This window comes from Suricata suricatta, chromosome 8 (genome assembly GCF_006229205.1).
Source record: "Suricata suricatta isolate VVHF042 chromosome 8, meerkat_22Aug2017_6uvM2_HiC, whole genome shotgun sequence".
In the NCBI taxonomy this organism is placed as follows: Eukaryota; Metazoa; Chordata; class Mammalia; order Carnivora; family Herpestidae; genus Suricata; species Suricata suricatta.
In genome coordinates this window covers 140,919,098-140,936,377 of record NC_043707.1, presented here as the reverse complement: position 1 = coordinate 140,936,377, position 17,280 = coordinate 140,919,098, and the positions used below count along the sequence as shown (strand labels likewise).

The 17,280-nt window shown below is 57.4% G+C and overlaps 1 protein-coding gene across 1 annotated transcript in view; it reads right to left on the bottom strand.

Annotated features, from left to right (window-relative positions):
• The window catches only part of SSU72 (SSU72 homolog, RNA polymerase II CTD phosphatase), a 20,157-nt gene extending 3,375 nt beyond the window's left edge, over positions 1–16,782 (bottom strand). Inside the window, exons 1-4 of the mRNA XM_029945947.1 lie at positions 16,713–16,782; positions 14,054–14,165; positions 12,612–12,614; positions 12,358–12,507 (exon numbers count right to left, since the gene is read on the bottom strand). Of these exons, the coding sequence (XP_029801807.1) occupies positions 12,358–12,507; positions 12,612–12,614; positions 14,054–14,165; positions 16,713–16,782 (335 nt within the window). The remainder of the gene's footprint in view (positions 1–12,357; positions 12,508–12,611; positions 12,615–14,053; positions 14,166–16,712) is intronic.
• Positions 16,783–17,280: the final 498 nt, after the last annotated feature.

Below are 17,280 nucleotides of genomic sequence, written 5' to 3'. Positions count from 1 at the left end.
ACACACACACACACACACACACACACACACCCCTGGAGACCCGCCAGAGAAAGGGAAGCATGGAATAGCCTAGGGGTGGGGAGAGAAGCCAGGGAGCACCTGAAAATAGAAGGTGGTCAGGCCCTGCAGCCGCAGGAGGGGCATAAGCCCCTCACATGGGACCCTCTGGACAGGGCCCCACCCTGACCCAACTCCAGTAACTGAGTGTTCTCGGGCCCCCAGGGATAGGGTTCACCCCAAAGATGAGGTCCATGGTCACTAAAGGGCATTCCAGACAGCTGGGAAAAGCATCTTTAACTCTATTTATGAGAGGGACTAGCTGCTTGAGGAATTGTGATACCCTTAATGGCTTTCTCAGACTTAAAATTAGGACAATTTAACCTCCTATTACTCAAAATACATTTCCTACCTCTCTGGATAGTGAATAAAGCTTCTAGTGTATCTGTACATGGTCTGTGTGAGTTTTATGTTGAAAAGACACCGGACTGTGAGCCGCTGGGCCTCCGGCCCCTCCCGCTCCCGGCCGGCTTGGTGGCCGCATGGCGGTCTCCCAGCACCGGGCCCTCACACGGTGGCACCAGAGTCCGGCGCAGAGAAGCGGCTTCGGGAAGGCCCGCGTGCCGGCGCAGGGCGGACTACGTGGGCTCGGGCGATCAGGACAGCCCGTGGTCTCGGCCCCCTGCACCCCTGCTGGCAGGTGAAGACTGTGGCGCCCGCCTGTGTCCTGTGTCCTCAGGGACACATCGTCCCGGGGCGAGGCCCAGGCTTGAGGCTCCCAGCCCTCGGGGACAGGTGGCCACCAGGCACTCAGGGAAGGCCCCTCCGGAGGGCCTGCAGGGCTAAGGCTTTGCAAAACCTTTCCTCCTTTACTTCGGCCTCAATTACTTCTGAAGAAGAGGAACAAATGAAGAGTCATGTAATTAAGGAGAAAGTGGCTCATTCAAGGATCAAACCCCAATCTTCACTGGTGTACAAGGGAAGTGGCGATGGTGGCCTTTCTGGACTGTTTCCTGGCAACCACGAGACAGAAGGCCGGCCGGGCCAGGCAAGAGCCCTTGCAGACAGACCCAAAGCCCACCTGCCTCTCCACGTCACAGGGGCCCGGACGGGGTCAGGAAGAGGAGGAAGAGAGAGGGGCCCTGCTGGAGACCTTACGTGGGAGCAGCGAGGCCAAAGCCGAGCAGGGTAGTGGCAGGCCCCGCTTCTGGAAGGAGTGGTCGGACAGCGCACCGTCAGACCTCCCACGACGCACATCCCCCTCCGGTGGGCAGCAGCTCCCGGAGGCAGGAAGGCGTCTCAGGACGGGACAGCAGCAGGCCACAGTCTTACCCTCGGAAGGAACGAGCTGAGCTCCCTTGTCCAGCTGAGAAACGGGTTCCCAAGTGGGAGGGGACATGGGATGTGGCACGCGGGCTGCCACTCTCCCCAGCACCCTGACCGGAAGTGCCCTGAGATAATTGGGGGGCGGCTCCTAACGAAGCTTTGGCCTCCGAGTGAACCCCGAGGTATTGCCAGAAGGCCAAGGAGACGGGGTTAGGCCTCTCTCTCCTGTGGCACAACGCAGACCTCGCAGGGAGGCTGCCGAGCAGCGCAGTCTGCCCGAGGGGCCACTGCACGCCGGCAACGTCGCCTCGCTCCCGGCCTTCAGAAGCCAGGTGTCTTCCCTGCTCTCACCTGCAGCAGGTGCAGGTGGCATGTCCCTGGCCCCATGCGGTGAGGCCAGCAGAGCTCCGCTGGCACCTTGAGGGTGGAGGGGCCGGGGACCTGGTGTCTGGGTCGTGTCACAGGAAGCAGAAAAGGGAAGGATCACCTGGAACACTCCGTGGTCTTGACCAGCAGACGATTAGACCCTGTCTGTGCACAGCATGTGCACTTTCAGACGGCTGTGTGAACGTTGGCACGCAGGCCAACCAAAGTGCAAGGGGGCAGCCTGTCGGATGCAGGATGGGAGACTGTCCCCAGGAAGAGAACAAGGAAATGAGAAAAGGAATAGGGAAGTCACGATAACCCGTCTTCTTGGCAAAGCGCGGCAGAGATCACCCGGAGTCCTGAGGGCCTGGAGGCAGCTTTGTCTCGAGGGCCGTCTTCCGGAATGGGGCTCTTCCGGAGAACGGGGCCACATTCAAAGCAACTTTTCAACCGTCAGGTTTAACCTAAACGGAGGTTTAGCTGAACGCTTTTGCCTTTCCAGTGATTTCCCAAAGACCAGGCCTTCCACAGCGCATCTGTGTACATGCACCTTGGGGCCCCTGCGTGAGACCCCCACAGCCCCAGGGAAGCGCAACTTGCTGTCCCCTGAGAGTGAGGGAGGGGACAGAGGGAGGACAGAGGTTTAAGCTAAAGACAAACAATGAGGAGCAAATGAGCCATTTGCAGAGCTTGGGAAAGGCGCTGCAGCAACAGGAGGGCCAGACGCTGGCTCACCAAGGTCACAGGCTTCCCAGGGGCGCCCCTCACTCCACATCCTCACCCAGATGGGATCAGGCACCAGCATCTCTGCTCCTGAGCTGGACAGAGGCTCGTGCCAGGGATGGGGGCACACAGCCCAAGCCTCATCTCCCCACAAATGTCACCAACCAACCAATCAACACAAACTGGGTGAAAGGCGGGGCATGCCCGCCCCCAGCCCCGAGGTGCCACCTGGTCAGAAAGGGGCCTCAGGGCAAAGCAGCCTCACAGTGCCCGTGGATCCCGGGGGCCCTTGTGTTCTCTCCTGGTAATCAGGGTTAAGTCAGAACCTTCACCTTTCGGGGGAGGCCCGGGGCCAGCAGACCGGCAGGGGTGCACCGGGCTCCTCCTCCACCCACCGTGGGGGTTAGCATGCCCCCAGCGGCTGGGCCAGGCCCCGTTCTGCTGTTCACGCCTCGGGAACACAGGATGCCCAGCTGAGATGCTGGGTGGCCAGAGGCCCATCAACACCTGCTCTAGGCCCCGAACACTACCATGCTGGGGTCGGGTCTTCCCACTCTCTGGCCTCGGATGTAAACCCAAACCCTGCACAGGTTAAGGCCCCCCAAAAGCAGGCCACACCCAGAGAGCCTCCTCGTCTTTTTGAATCCTGTATCTAGTTTCACTTCCAAGTTTAGGGTTGATTAATTGGAAACATAAGATATGGAGCGAGAATTCTCAAGGGGACCGAAGTCCTCTCCGGGAGAAGATCCTCAAAGGCAGCTCGGCTCAGAAATGCCCCAGCACCGCCCTGCCCCCCACAGGCTGGCACAGGAACTCCGCGTGGGGGCGGGGGACGCAGAGCAGGAGGACGACCGCCCTGCTGAGCCCGGCCCACAGGCCCTAAGCAGGGAGACAGCCAGCAGGGCCCCAGGAGAGGACTGGGGCTTCTGAAAACCAGCTCCCGAAAGGCTTGAGGACAGAGCACAGCGGTAAGGTCCTCCCAGGAAGCCCAGGGCAACGTCCCAACCCCAAATACGCCACGAGGGACAACTCCCAGGCCCAGGGAAGTCCCAGTCAGCGGCCCTCCTCCCTCTTTTCTGCTGTCCTCAAGGACACACTGGGATGGAGGGGCTCCTGGCCTTGGGGGCTCCCCTTTGGAGTGTCTGACCTGCAAGAAGTGGGGAGAGGCGTCCAGGGAGTCCTCACCACGCGCACCAACTGAGGCCTGAGTGGGGCTAGCCTGCGGCCCGCGAGGGCCACCATTCTGTGAACCGAGGGCCGGCACCCTCCCTGCGCTGGAGCCACACTGTGACGGGGCTGACCTCACACATCCAGGGCCAGACACTGCAGGGCTTCCCAGGCTCCTAGATAAAGTTGGAACAAAACCTCCAGGGTTTAGTTTAAGGCCTGTTAAAAACACAAACCCAAGAGCCTGCGGAGGAAGCAGTCAGAACTCCCCTGGCTCCCTGCGAAGTCCTCAGGCCAACTCCCGGTAAACACCACGTCCCCACACACAGCACTCAACACCCGGCCCTGCAGACACGAGTGACCACGGGGAACTGTGCACACAGCACCCCCCAGAGAACACAGCCCCCGAGAGCCCACCAGGAGAGGTCACCAGCACCGTGCGTAGGAACAAGTGTTACTTATGTGAAAAATAAAGGAGAGAATAAGCCCCTGGGGTAACGCGTTCTGAGTGTGGGGGCCAGAGGCCTCCCACGAGGACTGACTCACAACCCCATGGTGCAAACGCGCTACGTGGGGACACAGGCAGGGCCCCCAGGACAGCGCCGCCACAAGGCCCGGAGCCCCAGGGCCGCGGCGAAGTCACTTTTGTTGGGCTCGAACCAGCAGAGAACGTGTTGGAGAGCTGTGCGTTAGCAGTCACATTGCGTGCGCCAGCTGCGGCCACACAGACACGTGGCTCCTGGGGCGCAAGAGACAGTGTCCCGAGCACCTCCCCACTGAGCTCACCGGCAGGCGTGGACTGCCGCAGCCCAGGAGCACTGATGGCCTGCCCTCGGCGACCCTCACCTACGGGCAGGCAGCCCCTCTACTCACTGGGGAAGTTTCCAGTTCTGGGGTGGGGGTTGGGGGTGGCTCCCAGGCTGTTGGTGTAATCAGCCCGCGCTCGGGGTGCAGGAGAAGGAGCCCAGCCCTGGGGACCGTGCAGGGGGTTGAGCACGTTCTCCCATTTCTTCAAAGGAAACCCCTTTGACGGGGGATTAAAAAACAGCACAATTCTTCCATCCTGCAGGCCCAGCCGCCCAGAAACCTGGAGGTGGGGGCACCGAGGTCACTGACCTCACCCTGGGCTGCTCCTGGCTTTAGCTCGCGCGTGCAGGCCTCACCCCTGGCCACCCAGAGTGGGCTTCAAGTGCACAGACGACAAAGGTCCACCATGACACACTGGCCAGCACGATTAAGCTTTAGTGCTTTGTAGGAGACTTACATGATGGAAAGAGATGACCGGGGCGCGTGGGTCTGCCAGCTGAGCGTCTGACTCTCGGTTTCAGCTCAGGTCGTGATCTCACATTCCGTGGGATCGAGCCCTACGCTGGGCTCTGCACTGCTAGCGCGGAGCCGAGCCGGTCTGGGACGCCCTGTCTGCCCCTTCCTGCTTGCCTTCTCTCTCTCTCAAAATGGCACGTCTGCTTAAGTTTGAGAGAAAGTTCAGAAAAATAAAAATTTAAATAAGTTGGCCAGATAAGTAAAACTACAGTGGAAAAATATCTTGTCTTTGTGAGTGCGTGTGTTCTAACAGCAGGCTCCAAGCTCAACGTGGGGCTGGACCCCGTTACCAGAGAGAGAGTCACAGGCTCCACCGACCGCGTCGGCCAGGCCTGGACACACACCTAGCCCCAGCTGCTTAACCTTCTACAAATTTGAACCTCAACACAGAAAGCTGGGCCCTAAGATAGAGCACTCTAGTGAAAACTTACTTTCAGAAACTTTTAAGAAAAAGTTATAAAATTATGAAACAGACTATAATCATGTCTAGTTTACGTAAATGGTTCCAAACTGCACTAAACCCCAAGCGACCCAGGAAGAGAGGCTCCCTGGGCTGCCTGCAATGGCCGCCAGCACCCGCGCCGGCGGGGCCTGGCCACCAGGAGGCTCTAGCCGGCGACACCGCTGCGAGGGAGTCCAAGGCAAGAGTAAAACCATGCTCTTCCCCACGGGAGCCCCGCTCATGTAGGGATCTCACAGAAAACAGTTGCGGGTGGCTGGGTGGCTCAGTCGGTTGAGTGTCCCACTTCAGCTCAGATCATGACCTCATGCTTCGGGAGTTCAAGCCCTGTGTCAGGCTCGCTGAGGTCAGCGCAGAGTCCCGACTGGCTCTCTCCCTCTCAGGCCACAATGAATAGGCAAAGCCCAGGGCGGTCACCGAGCTGACCCGTCCCCTCCCCGTTGAGTGCTCAGCTTCTACACCGTCGGCACACGTGCCTCTGAGGGACGAGCCCATCCAAGAGGCCAGCGCTCGCCTCGCAGCCGCCCAAGCAGGGCTCCTCGAAGCAAACCGCCGCGGCCAGGGGAGAGCCGACGGCGGGGTTCACCGGCGGGGTTCACCGCCAGCAGAGAACCGAGCCGTGCGGAGGCCCCTGCAGAGAGAAAGGGGTCACTGAGTGCCCCCTCACCCACTGGGTCGCGCCCAGAACTGCAGGGAACACGGCCTGGTGGGGGTGCTTTTCTGACTTGGGGGTGTTACTCTGGAGGGTCATGGTGAGGCCCAGGGGGGTCAGAGTGGGGCCGGGAGAGGGACGGCAGCCTTGAGAACATGCATCAAGGAAAAGAGGCCGGGCTTCCAAAAGCTTCCTGGTGACCCGCGATCCAGGGCGCACTCCTGGCAGAACACGCGGCTCCGACCTGCTAAGCGGCCAGGGCAGCGAGCAGGCCGTCCTGACGGTGCTGACGACAGCCATTTCCCGCCCTTCAGGACGTGTGTCCTCAGAACCACCCTGATGAAGTCCCCGGTTTGAGAGGCCACACGCCCACTGGGAGCCTCCCTCGGACAGAGGGCTGAAGGCGTCCGCGGAGGAAGCCTGGACAGGCAGACGACGCCAGTGGGGCTCCGGGCCCTGCGCGGGGACACTCCTCAGCCACGGCGGTCAGTACCAAGGTGGGCGCTGCTGGACAGGTGCCTGCACTCGGGGCCTGCTCAGGGGCACTTCACCCTCAAGGCCAGTGGGAAAGCAGTGCCTGATGTGGCAGGGACCCCTGGGGCCTGCGACCACGCCCGCTGCCCACCCTAGTGTCTCCCTGAAGCCCTTCCTAACCCCGCACTTCCTCTTGGTAAAGGCCCGGGCAGGCCCCCCAGCCCTGGGAAGAGGCCCATTCCCACGTGCCCATCCAGTGCCCCTATCCCCCCATCAGAGCTCCTGGCGGCTCACCTGGATTCCCACCGTCCAGCGCTGGCTACATGCCACGGGCCACACCGTCTCGGAGTTTAGATTCAGGGGAGACACCACACATGGGAATCACTGAGCAGGCCAAGTACTAGCAAGCCAAGGACTAAGAGCAAAGGCCCAAGGAAAGGTGCACATACGGGAACCCAGACCACCCCTCACCCACATGGGTACAGGAGACATCCCCAAGCCCATGTTCTCAGGGCAAAGCCCTGAAGCAGTATGGAAGCAAGGTGTTTCTTGTGGCTGCTCTTTAGCCAGCAGGCCGTCAGGCCAGAGTGGGGCACGGCTGGGGTCTGGTCCCCACAGGCTTCACAGTAACCTACCACCCCTGGCAGCTCTGACTGTCCCCCGTCCTCCCCATCCTGAGAGGAAGAAAAGACAGCTGGAGAGGGTGCACCCAGTGCTCTGGGGGAAGTGGGCAGGTTTGGGGGCCACTGTGGGGCTGTTGCAGGTCTTCAAAAGCATTCAAACAGCCCACCGGCCAGCAGTCAGAGGGAGAACCCGTACCGGGGGGCGGGGAAAGGCAGACAGCAACTAGCTCTAAGCATGGGGTCTCTCGGAAGGGCTGTGGGGGCGCTGGGGCCCTGGGGCCATACTCAACCACTACATCCAAGGCTTTTACGCTAGGACTTCTTTATATTGAGAAATTCATCTTGGAAACCAAAGTTTTTGCAAAGCACACAAGACGCACAAATGAGAACCTGGGACCCCCCGGAGGAACGGGCACTGCTGCCCCAACATGAGGTTCGGCGGCCGGTTCGGGCCCGTGGACAGTGCCCTCCCAGCACCCTTCAGTTTATGTGCCTGGCGTCCACAAATCCCCTCCCGCTGGCTGGGAGCAGTGGGCAAGGTCAGCGTGGCTCTGTCGCACCCAGACACACAAGTGACCCTGGCAGCCATGCCAGCCAAGGCGGCGCGCGCCTCTCAGACACAATGGCAGCTGCTCTGGCTCCTTATCTGTAGTATCTTCAGGCCATGATTTAAATTTTAAGCACGAGTGCTTTCCTAAAACCTGAAAGCTGAGACACCAGCAAAATTAGATCAGAGTTTCTCTAGATACCAGTGTTTGGCTTAGGAAATAGACATTTGCTAAACAATATTTTCAAAAACTACTTAAAAAAGCTGCCGACCAGCATGAAACAAGAGAAGGTCTAACGCAGCAGGAGCAGAGAGACGCTCAGCGCACCTCGAGCGCAGCGGAGGGGGCAGCCCGGGGCCACCAGGCGGGTGTGTGTGCGCTGCACACCGCGGGCCGGGCCGGGCAACCGGAGCTGCAGGAACCGTCCCCATGACGGGACCGGCAGGAGGGCAGCTGCCTCCTCCCCACCGGGCTCAGCACGCAGGGCACGGCTGAGCTGCAAACAAGAGCCCGAGGAGGCCCAAGCCACAAGTTTCTGGAAAGGGCCAGGGGCTGTCACACAGCAGGACCTCGGGGAGGACAGACCCCTCTTAAGCTCCAGTGTCCACTGGCCTCAGACCCAAGACAGAGGTCGGAAGGCTGTGGAGATTTACAACCCTAGAGATCTTTTTTATTGTCACCTTTTACCCCAAGACAAGTACACAATGAAGAACTGGGTATACAGTGGCCTCTGGAACCACAAGGGGCAGGGGTCAGGGTCGCCCCCTGCAGGCAAAAATCCAAGTGTAACTTGGATGCTCCAAAAACTATACCAACAGCCACTGTTGGCCTTACTGGCAACACAGTCGATTAACACATATTTTGTAAATATCATATTCTGTATTCATAGAACAAAAGAGCTAGAGGAAAAGACAGAATCACAAGGCAGAGAAAACACACTTACAGTGCGGCACTGCATTTATCGAGAAAAATCTGCGCACTGGTGGACCCGTGCAATTCCAACTCCTGCTGTTTGGGGTCAACTGTACCCACAAATTAACCCAACGCCTACAAGACAGTGCAACTGAGGGTAAAAAGAATGAATGGTTAAAAAAAAGCTAACCCCCAGAGATAATTACAAAAGATGGAGAGAAACCAGAAGAATATGCTGGACCCAGGATCTAGGAAGTGCTGGATCTATTTGCATTTCACATCTGTACTGAGGGAGCACTGGCCTCTTACGTTCAAAATGCCACTGACTATATTAGAGCCACACATTTACTTGCTTTTCAAGACAAGTGATTTATGTGGTTCACAAAATGCCTATCTACTCGAAGGGTTTAAATGGGCACTAACTTGAATGCACAAAACTCTCTTCGGGTCTCAGGAAGGCACTGTGGCTCTCCCCCCGCCGCCCCCCACAGAGACCCCTCTGCCAGGGCCAGGGATCTGCTGCCCTGTCGCAGACTGGCCATTCTTGGGCGCAGAAGAAAGGTACTCACCATTCAGGAAAGGTACTCCAGGGAGGCCGAGGCTGTGGCAGCTGAGCCTGGAACCCTCCCCCACTCCCCTACCCCCCCCCAAGCTGTGCTAAAGCCTACAGGGAGCAACACTAACTTTAAAGCTGCTCGGTATTCAAAATAACTCCAAGGCAAAGGAAGAAAGAATTTTTAAGGTTAGGAGAGAAAAAAATCAAGTCTAAAATTGGAGAGCAGACTACACCACAGGTCTCGAGGACGTGCGGGGGGAGGGGGGCCCTGCAGAAGGACACACGTCACAGGACTCCACTTGGATGAAGCGTGTGCAAGAGGCAAACCCAGAGACAGAAGGTAGATGGTGGGTGCCAGGGGCGGGTGCGGAAACGGTCTACAATTACATGGTCACGGTTGCACAGCCCGTGACATACACGAAGGCCACCGGGCCGTGAGCTTCGTGTGCTGCGTGGATTCTCTGACCACACGACGCTTCTGTAAACTTGACTCCCTGTACTACGGGTAGATCATTCCCAAAGGGAACTGGTAACTAGCCCAGGCCGGCTTTATGGACTAGTTCAGGGTTAGCAGAAGGAGGTCTGTAGCCCACTCTCAGCCCCACTCCCTAGATCTCCCACAGCAGGTCCTGAAACCAGAGCACGGCCACTCGTCACCGGGAGCCAGAGGCAGGGGGCCCCCAACCCTTCGAGGCCCACCCTGCTCCCAGAGAGAAAACCACCTAACTACAGCCAAATATTTTAAGGAATAAAGTGCTGTCACCCTACTGGGCCAAAACTCACTGAGCGCCTCAAAACCTCAGGGCCCCACGCTCAGCACTGTGTCCCAACCCAGCCTCAGGAGCGCCACCCCCACACACACACACGACACTCCGACCCACACCACCGGGCCCCTCGGCCTCACCGCCTGGCTCTGCTCACCAGGTGCCACTTTCCTCCTGTCTAGTCCTTCTCTCCCTTGAAAATTTGAGCATGTACTGAGTATGTTTTATCTGTGGGTTACATCTTATTATACTATTCTAGCTCTCCACAGCAGGTTATGACGGTCACGTCCACAAGTGCCCCGGGAGTCTAGGTTACAGATCCTATCTGGCAGATCCCCCTGCAGCTCATGTGTGCCCCCGTTACCAGCCAAGTGTCCCCTCCCGTGTTATCATGGTGCCTCTCAATCCCGGTGTCTAACTCCCAACCCACAGCTGGACCCCCCCATCGGCTCTTTCCGTTCCCTTCATGCACAAAGACCCGGGCCCCCGTCCTGCATCTTGCCCGTGTCCACAGGGAGCCCCTGGATCACAAGCCCCCCCTCTACTGGCCAAGGCCTGTACTTGGTGAGCTAAGCACCAAATACCCCCCTTCCTAGAGGACAGAAAGCCCACCCAAGAGAAGTTAATACACCGACAAAGGTGTCCATTCCAGAGCCCCATGACGGGCCATCAAAAGGGGAAGGCCGGGTAGATGATCTTCCGACACAGGGTCTCAGGAGGCAAACACTGCTGGTGAGAGTAGGGAACAGCCATGCCCTCCCCACACGCAGCAAAGGCACATCCGTGGGGCTGTCCCCTGGACTGGAGGCTTTGTGGAGAGACCGAGCCTCTGTACAAAGTCAGCCTACAAAGGAGATTCTGAATTCTGAGCAGCTGGTCTCTGCTCCTTCATTCAGAACTGCCGGGACATCACATCAACCCTCCCCCTCCAAACCCTCTGGTTCTGGTCATTTTAGAATGTGGTTATGTGCTGTCCGTTCCTAGAATCGGGAAGATCACGGTCAGCTCCACGGTCAGAAGGCCTAGTTTGTAGCGACTGAGAGAGTACGAACAAGTGCAATATTCTGACTTCGCTTCCCTCGTGAGCGTTAAGAGTTTTAGAACTGATGCCAGCTGAAGAACGATCTTCAAAACCAGACGGGGTCTCCAGATGAGCCTAATGACCCACGGAGAGTTTGTGACAAGCTACAAAAACCCGGAGTTCAGGTCACAGGTTTTTCCAGGGTAAAGGGACTGTGGTCAACACTCCTCTGCTCTCAACACAAGGGAGAAGGTCAGGGATGAAGTCTTTCTGAGCTGCTGCCTCTCCGGGAGCCAGAGCCCAGCCTGCCTTCTCGGCCCCAGGATGAGTCGCTGCAATGCAGAGACGCAGGGACAGCTCGCTGGAAATCCTCAGGGTCCCTTCCCCAGGGCAGGCTCTGGGCCTTCTGAGAAAGGGGGCGCACGGGGCTTCCCAGGAGGACCTTGGGCCCACCGAACCCTGCGTCCCCGACTCCTGGGAGCAGGGCGTCACTGGTGACCCACCATCCACAGCGACCCACGGACGGCCCCACGTGCCCGGCTATGGCACTTCGGCCTAAAGGCCCCAGGACAGCCTTCTCGTAGGTGAGGGGGAGACGGAATAACTGTCAGGGTCCAGTTTTACACTTCACTAAAGTGACATTTGGGGCCACACTCTGGCTGGCTAATTAGTCTATAAATTTACAGAAAACACTTGTAGTTTATTAAGAATTCTACGAGTACCAACAGGAAGACAAAGTTCTCCGGTTGGTGTCCCTACTCCTTGCGCTCCGACCGTGCCTGGGCTCCCTCCTGAGAAGGACAAACCGCCCAGAGGGACAGGGCGGCCCGGGGCCACAGCCAGGCGGCAACGGTCTAGCAGCCGGACATCACGCTCATAAGATCTATTCTAAAAACACCTTTTCTTTCACATGAGCCTTACAGAGCACATCGCGTCTGTTCTGCCTCTTCCTGAAATGAAGTGAAGTTCTCTCAGGTTATTCGCTTCCAACATGCTCCCCTGGGCAGCACACATGGCCTCCTACTAATCTGCCCCTGCAGACATGTGGCAGAGATGTGTGCAGCAGCCTGTCTCCGTGTGCATCAGTGCACACTGAGCGCACACACGCACGCACGCACCTACCTGCAGAGGACAGCAGTGGGCAGCCCTGCAGTGACAAAAGCAACTTAATTCTGTGGTTTCCGCTTTCCTCATCTAAGCTGTCCTGCTTAATGTTAAACCAGAACATTCCTCCACTCTGTCAAGGTGCTCCGCGTCTCCACGTGCACGCCCTAAATGGCCGCTTCGCCACTGTGTGTGGCGTGACGCACACCGTACAGAGGCGGCCACTACCTGCCCACCTCACAGATGCCCCTAAACCAGAGGTCGGAGTGACGCGCACGTCATGGATCACACCTGCCAGAGGCCAGCGCATGGGATTTTAAAGGGGCCGCCCATTGGGATACAGTTCTTTGTCCTTCCTGAGGAGATCATTGTACATCTGGTCGTATGTAGTTTTGAAATCATAAACATTTGGCTTGTCTGGTGCTGGTCCTGGGAGCTTCACGTGGGTTCCCGTTCCAAAGGACCGGACACTGAATCCCCGTTTGCTGAAAGACACAGAAGGAGAGAAAGAATCACAGTTGGGATTGAGACACAAAGCTCTGAAACTAAGGGACAGGACGTGGGAAACAATGAGTGACTGCTGATGCTACAGAACATGCTTTTAAATCTGTCACTTGGGGCGCCTGGGCAGCTCAGTCGGTTGAGCATCAGCTTCGGCTCAGGTCATGATCTCACGATTCGTGGGTTCAAGCATCGCATCAGGCTCTTTGCTGACAGCTGCTCAGAGCCTGGAGCCTGCTCCAGATTCTGTGTCTCCCCCTCTCTCTGACCCTCCCCTGCTCACACTGTCTCTGTCTCAAAAATAAATAAAAAACATTGAAAAAAAATTTTTTTAAATTAAAAAAAATCAGTAACTTTCGGCATCGTTCGCACAGACTGCCGGTGATCCTGCGGCACACTGCACAAATCTGGATGAAACCCCCCCAGGCGGAAGACAGAGGGTTTCAACCCAGTTATCAGGTGGCAGCCTAGCACCACAGCTGTGCACCACGTGCCTCTAGAACCTCTCTGACCCTCAGAGGCTTGCCAGACATGCAGGTTTAGAGAAGATTTCTTCTGGAACATTCCTGATGCCTGACCACTACCCTGACCTCTGCAGAGGGTTCAAGTTCACAGGACCCCTATTTCCAGACTCCTGAGGACTTGACAGCACAGGTTACCATAGGGAGTGCCACGCGACCTGCCCCTAACATCCTGTGGTGCGCGGCTTGCCGGGAAGCCAGAGCTGAGGGCAGGGGCGTCCGGCAGCACCGTGCCAGTTGCGAGGGCAGAGAACAGACAGCTCCGCGGTGGAGACTCTGGTAACTTGTACCAAAGACAGGGGAAGGGACCGGTGAACAGGGAAACGTGCACAAAGCACAGCCCGCGATGCACTGTCACCACCCAGAACCGCTCCTGGGTCTCCAGCAGTCCCGTGCACAAGTCAGTCTGGCATAGAACTTGCAAGCTTCCAAACTCACGGTGAGTAAAAGTAAAAAGTTTAAGCATTAAAAGTGTCCTAATAAGTGTCTTCTCGTCCATCTATAAACCGTAGGATCTCTGTATCTGAAGGGACTCCCCAGCTGCGGGACTCGGGAGAGCACGGGTCTCCCACATCCTTCCCGCAAGCCCACCTGGCCAGAACGGTCTCAAGCTTTTCTAGGTTCTTCTCCAACTCTGGGGCTACCTATGTCTGGAGATATTTTTGGTTTTTACAACTGGAAGGTGCCACTGGATCTTGATGCCAGGGAGGCAGCTAAGCCCCCGACGGTGAGCAGGGCCGAGGCTGAGGGCGCCCTGATGTACAGGAGGAGACACAGAAGTCACAGGAAGCTGCCTCCTCTCACGCATCACAAGAGAAATGCATCAGCTGAAGGTCGAGAAGTCCGCTCGGGGTTGGCGCTCTCCACCGCCACGTCAGCACCGCGCCGCGGGCACATGGGCCCCTCCGCTCCCCGCTGCAGCGCACGGCACGCGACAGGCACGCGGCGTTCGCCGGGTGGCACACGGACAGCAGTTTCCAAGGCGAGAAGTCTCAGAGGGCGCTGCCGGCCGGACTTGTGCGCCTCCAGACAGGGCGCCACACACACACAAAACCTGGTGCAATTATTCACAGAAAAAGCAGAGCGGAAACACATCCAACTCTGGCGGCGCAGGAGCCCGGGAGGTGCTGTGTGCCCAGGGGGAAGAGAAGCGTCAACACCCGGTACCTACACGGAGCATCACTTTAGAGCAGGGGCGTCTGGGGGGCTCTGTAGGTTAGGCGTCCGACTTCAGCTCAGGTCATAATCTCACAGTTCAAAAGCTCGAGCCCGGTGTCGGGCTCTGTGCTGACAGCCCAGAGCCTGGAGCCTGCTTTGGATTCGGAGTCTCCCTCTCTCTCTGCCCCTCCCCTGCTCATGCTCTGTGTCTCTCTCAGAGATCTCTCTCTCTCAAAAATAAATGTTAAAAAATAAATTAGAAAAGGTTAGCACATACTGAGAAAAGGACTTTATAAGTGTTCCTCACCTCACCTGAGTGCTGGGAGGTCGGTAAGGGTAGAGTCCCCTGCCTGTGTCCCTAGAAGTCCAAGCTGTGCAAGCAGGCCCCTGGGACATCACCCGTGACAGAGCATATGGCCGGATGGCAGGGAGCGATGATCAGCAAACCAGGGCCCACGTATACCTGAACTGTCACAACCCCGAAGACAGCCACCATTTCCGACACTGAATCACAGCGCACCCTGTGCTGCAGCCAGAGCGGCAGGCACAGACACACGGATACCTCTACTCGTGTGCCCTGAAGAGGCACATGCAGACTGTCTTCACCCCAAGCCCCACCCCATTTCCTCACCCATTCTGATCATGTATGATCAAGTACTTCCTGCCAGAGCACCGAGAAGCCCACCACAAGGGTCACCTCAACAGCCAACAGAGACGAGCCGCTGCCCAGGCACCCGCTTCCACGCGAGCCCCATTCTCCTAAGAGGGTCCCGAACGAGCAAGTGAGCCAGGGGGCCACGGGAACGGAGCGGTGAGCTCGAATCTGTCAAGAACCGCCGGAACAAGTGGTTTGCTGTTTTAGCTCCGGGCCACTTCCCCGTAAGTGTCCTCGGGGCGCCCCCCTGGCCAGCAGCTTCCAGGCTGAGGAGACGAGGCAGGCACACATCACGGAGGGAGAAGGGTGGGATTCCCGAGACCATCCAGGGCCGGCTGCATCCCCCGCTTGGTGTTCGAACCTGTGCCAAGCCTCAAGACTCCTGCAAGTTTGCTCTGTGGCTCCTGGAAAAGGCTCCCCAAAGTGCCACCAGTATCCAGGACGTGGGCTAGCCAGGTCCACTGACCCTCACCTGTGGCCGGGGCGGGGGGGGGGGGGGGGGCGCCAGGCTGCTCACACCCCCAGCACCTGCTCACTCAGGCAGGTGGAAAGGAAGGAACCACACCAGCCATAGAGATTAGACCCCCAAGGACATAACCAAAGTTTCAAAAAATAAAAAATGCCAGCTTCCACTGGCAGGGTTTTCATTCCACTCGATGCAACAATGTGGGGATCCGGTAGTGATAAAAACAGACCCAAGGCAGGGGAGGGATGACAAAGTAGGCAGCACAGCCAGGCCAGAGAGAGGACAGCAGCGGAGAAAGCTGTGCAGCAGGAGCAGGGGGATGGGTGGGGGCGGGTGGACAGGGCACCTCAAAGCACTGAACACCCTAGCCCGTGACCGGCCCCCAGGGTGCTTCATGCAGGCCACCTGAAAGCTGCCCACTGGGTTCCCAGGAGGCTCCACCTGGAGAGCCCGCTGGCGCAGGGTCTCCCGTCCCCCTGCTGCAGGGCAGCCCCCTGCCCACCTCTCTTCTACCCAGCTCCCATCACAGGGCTGTTTGAGGCTCACGGTAGGTGTCCAAACGGAACACTTTCCACTTCAGTCTGTTCGCAGCCATGAAAGTAGAACGTACCAAAGATACCCCAGCCAACACTCCACCTGCTTGGCCTTCACAAGGTTTCCGAGGGGGTGACTGCCAGGCAGGACCCTGATTGGAGGAAGCCGGCCCCTGCTAGGGACCGCCCTCCCCGCTTTCCCGAAATGGCAATCCAGCGTATTTTGAAATAAAACGAACTGCGGCCGGCTCTTTCCCCAACAGAATGTTCCCAAGTGGCAAAAAGACTAATTAGCAACAGAAGCTCCCTTTCTCAGCTGATGCAAGTGACAGAGCAGCCTGTCTTGTGCTGTGACAACACTGCGGTGTGACAGTGATCTTACATAAGAGAACCGGATGCTATAAAAACATTCCTGACAACCAAGAAGCTTCGTCTCAGGGACCAACTATTTTGTATGTTGAACTATCCTTTATCAAATGTTTTTTCAAATATCAAAAAACCTCTCATAAAGAAGCTATCACAGACAATGCCAAATTTGGGGAAATGAATTGTTTCAATTATTATCCAGTGGCTAAAAGTAAAATAATGATGTTAAATGAACACCAAAAAGGATCCTAAGCAAACATCCGAATTTTCTAGTGTGGTTATTAATCTCATTTCAAGCCTTACCGTGGCTACGTGTGGACCCTGGGCCCACCGCCCACCTCCTGAAGGCGCGCACACCCCGTGCATAAGGGCTCAATGCACACACAGGCCGGGGTCACCTTCACCACAGGCCCCACGCCCACTACGTGATGATGGCCTCATGTGCACAGGACACAAACCAACTGCTCACAGGCATCACACCTGGATGCCTGCCCACCCGTCAGAGTGACAACACTGCTGGGTGTGCTGCTCTTCCAGAATGTTAACTTGCCGGGAAGACACGTCATCCTCGGCTGACAGGGGGCTGAAAACACATCTCAGCGAGTATCTTCTAGGGCTTACACTTCGTTCTTACCCTCCCACAAGGTCAACAACAAAACCGAGCAGTTATGCCTGAGATCACGGTGTCAGGCCTGAGGCAAGTGAGCCAGTATGTTAGCCCCCGCACCAGCACCCCTTCTTAGAAGTTCTTCCCTCCACAGCTGCTCTGCCTGAACCCTGGCTTCTTACAGGCCACCTTGTTATGCTGGTTCCTGTCAGCCTCGTGGGTCCCCACCCCCCACCGCCAACACAGTAGGCCGGAGAGACAGGCTGCCTCACACAGTGTGGCAACAAATGACCCCTGATGTGCTGCTGCGTTCCTGATCCAACACTCACTGGCCTAAACAAGAATGTGTTACTCGTAAAGGTGAGCATTGCTCTGGGCTCCTCCTATTCTCGTCCACAGAAGATTAAAAAAGATAATCGGGGAAGAATGTTTTGGCTCCGGGAGCGGCTACCATGCT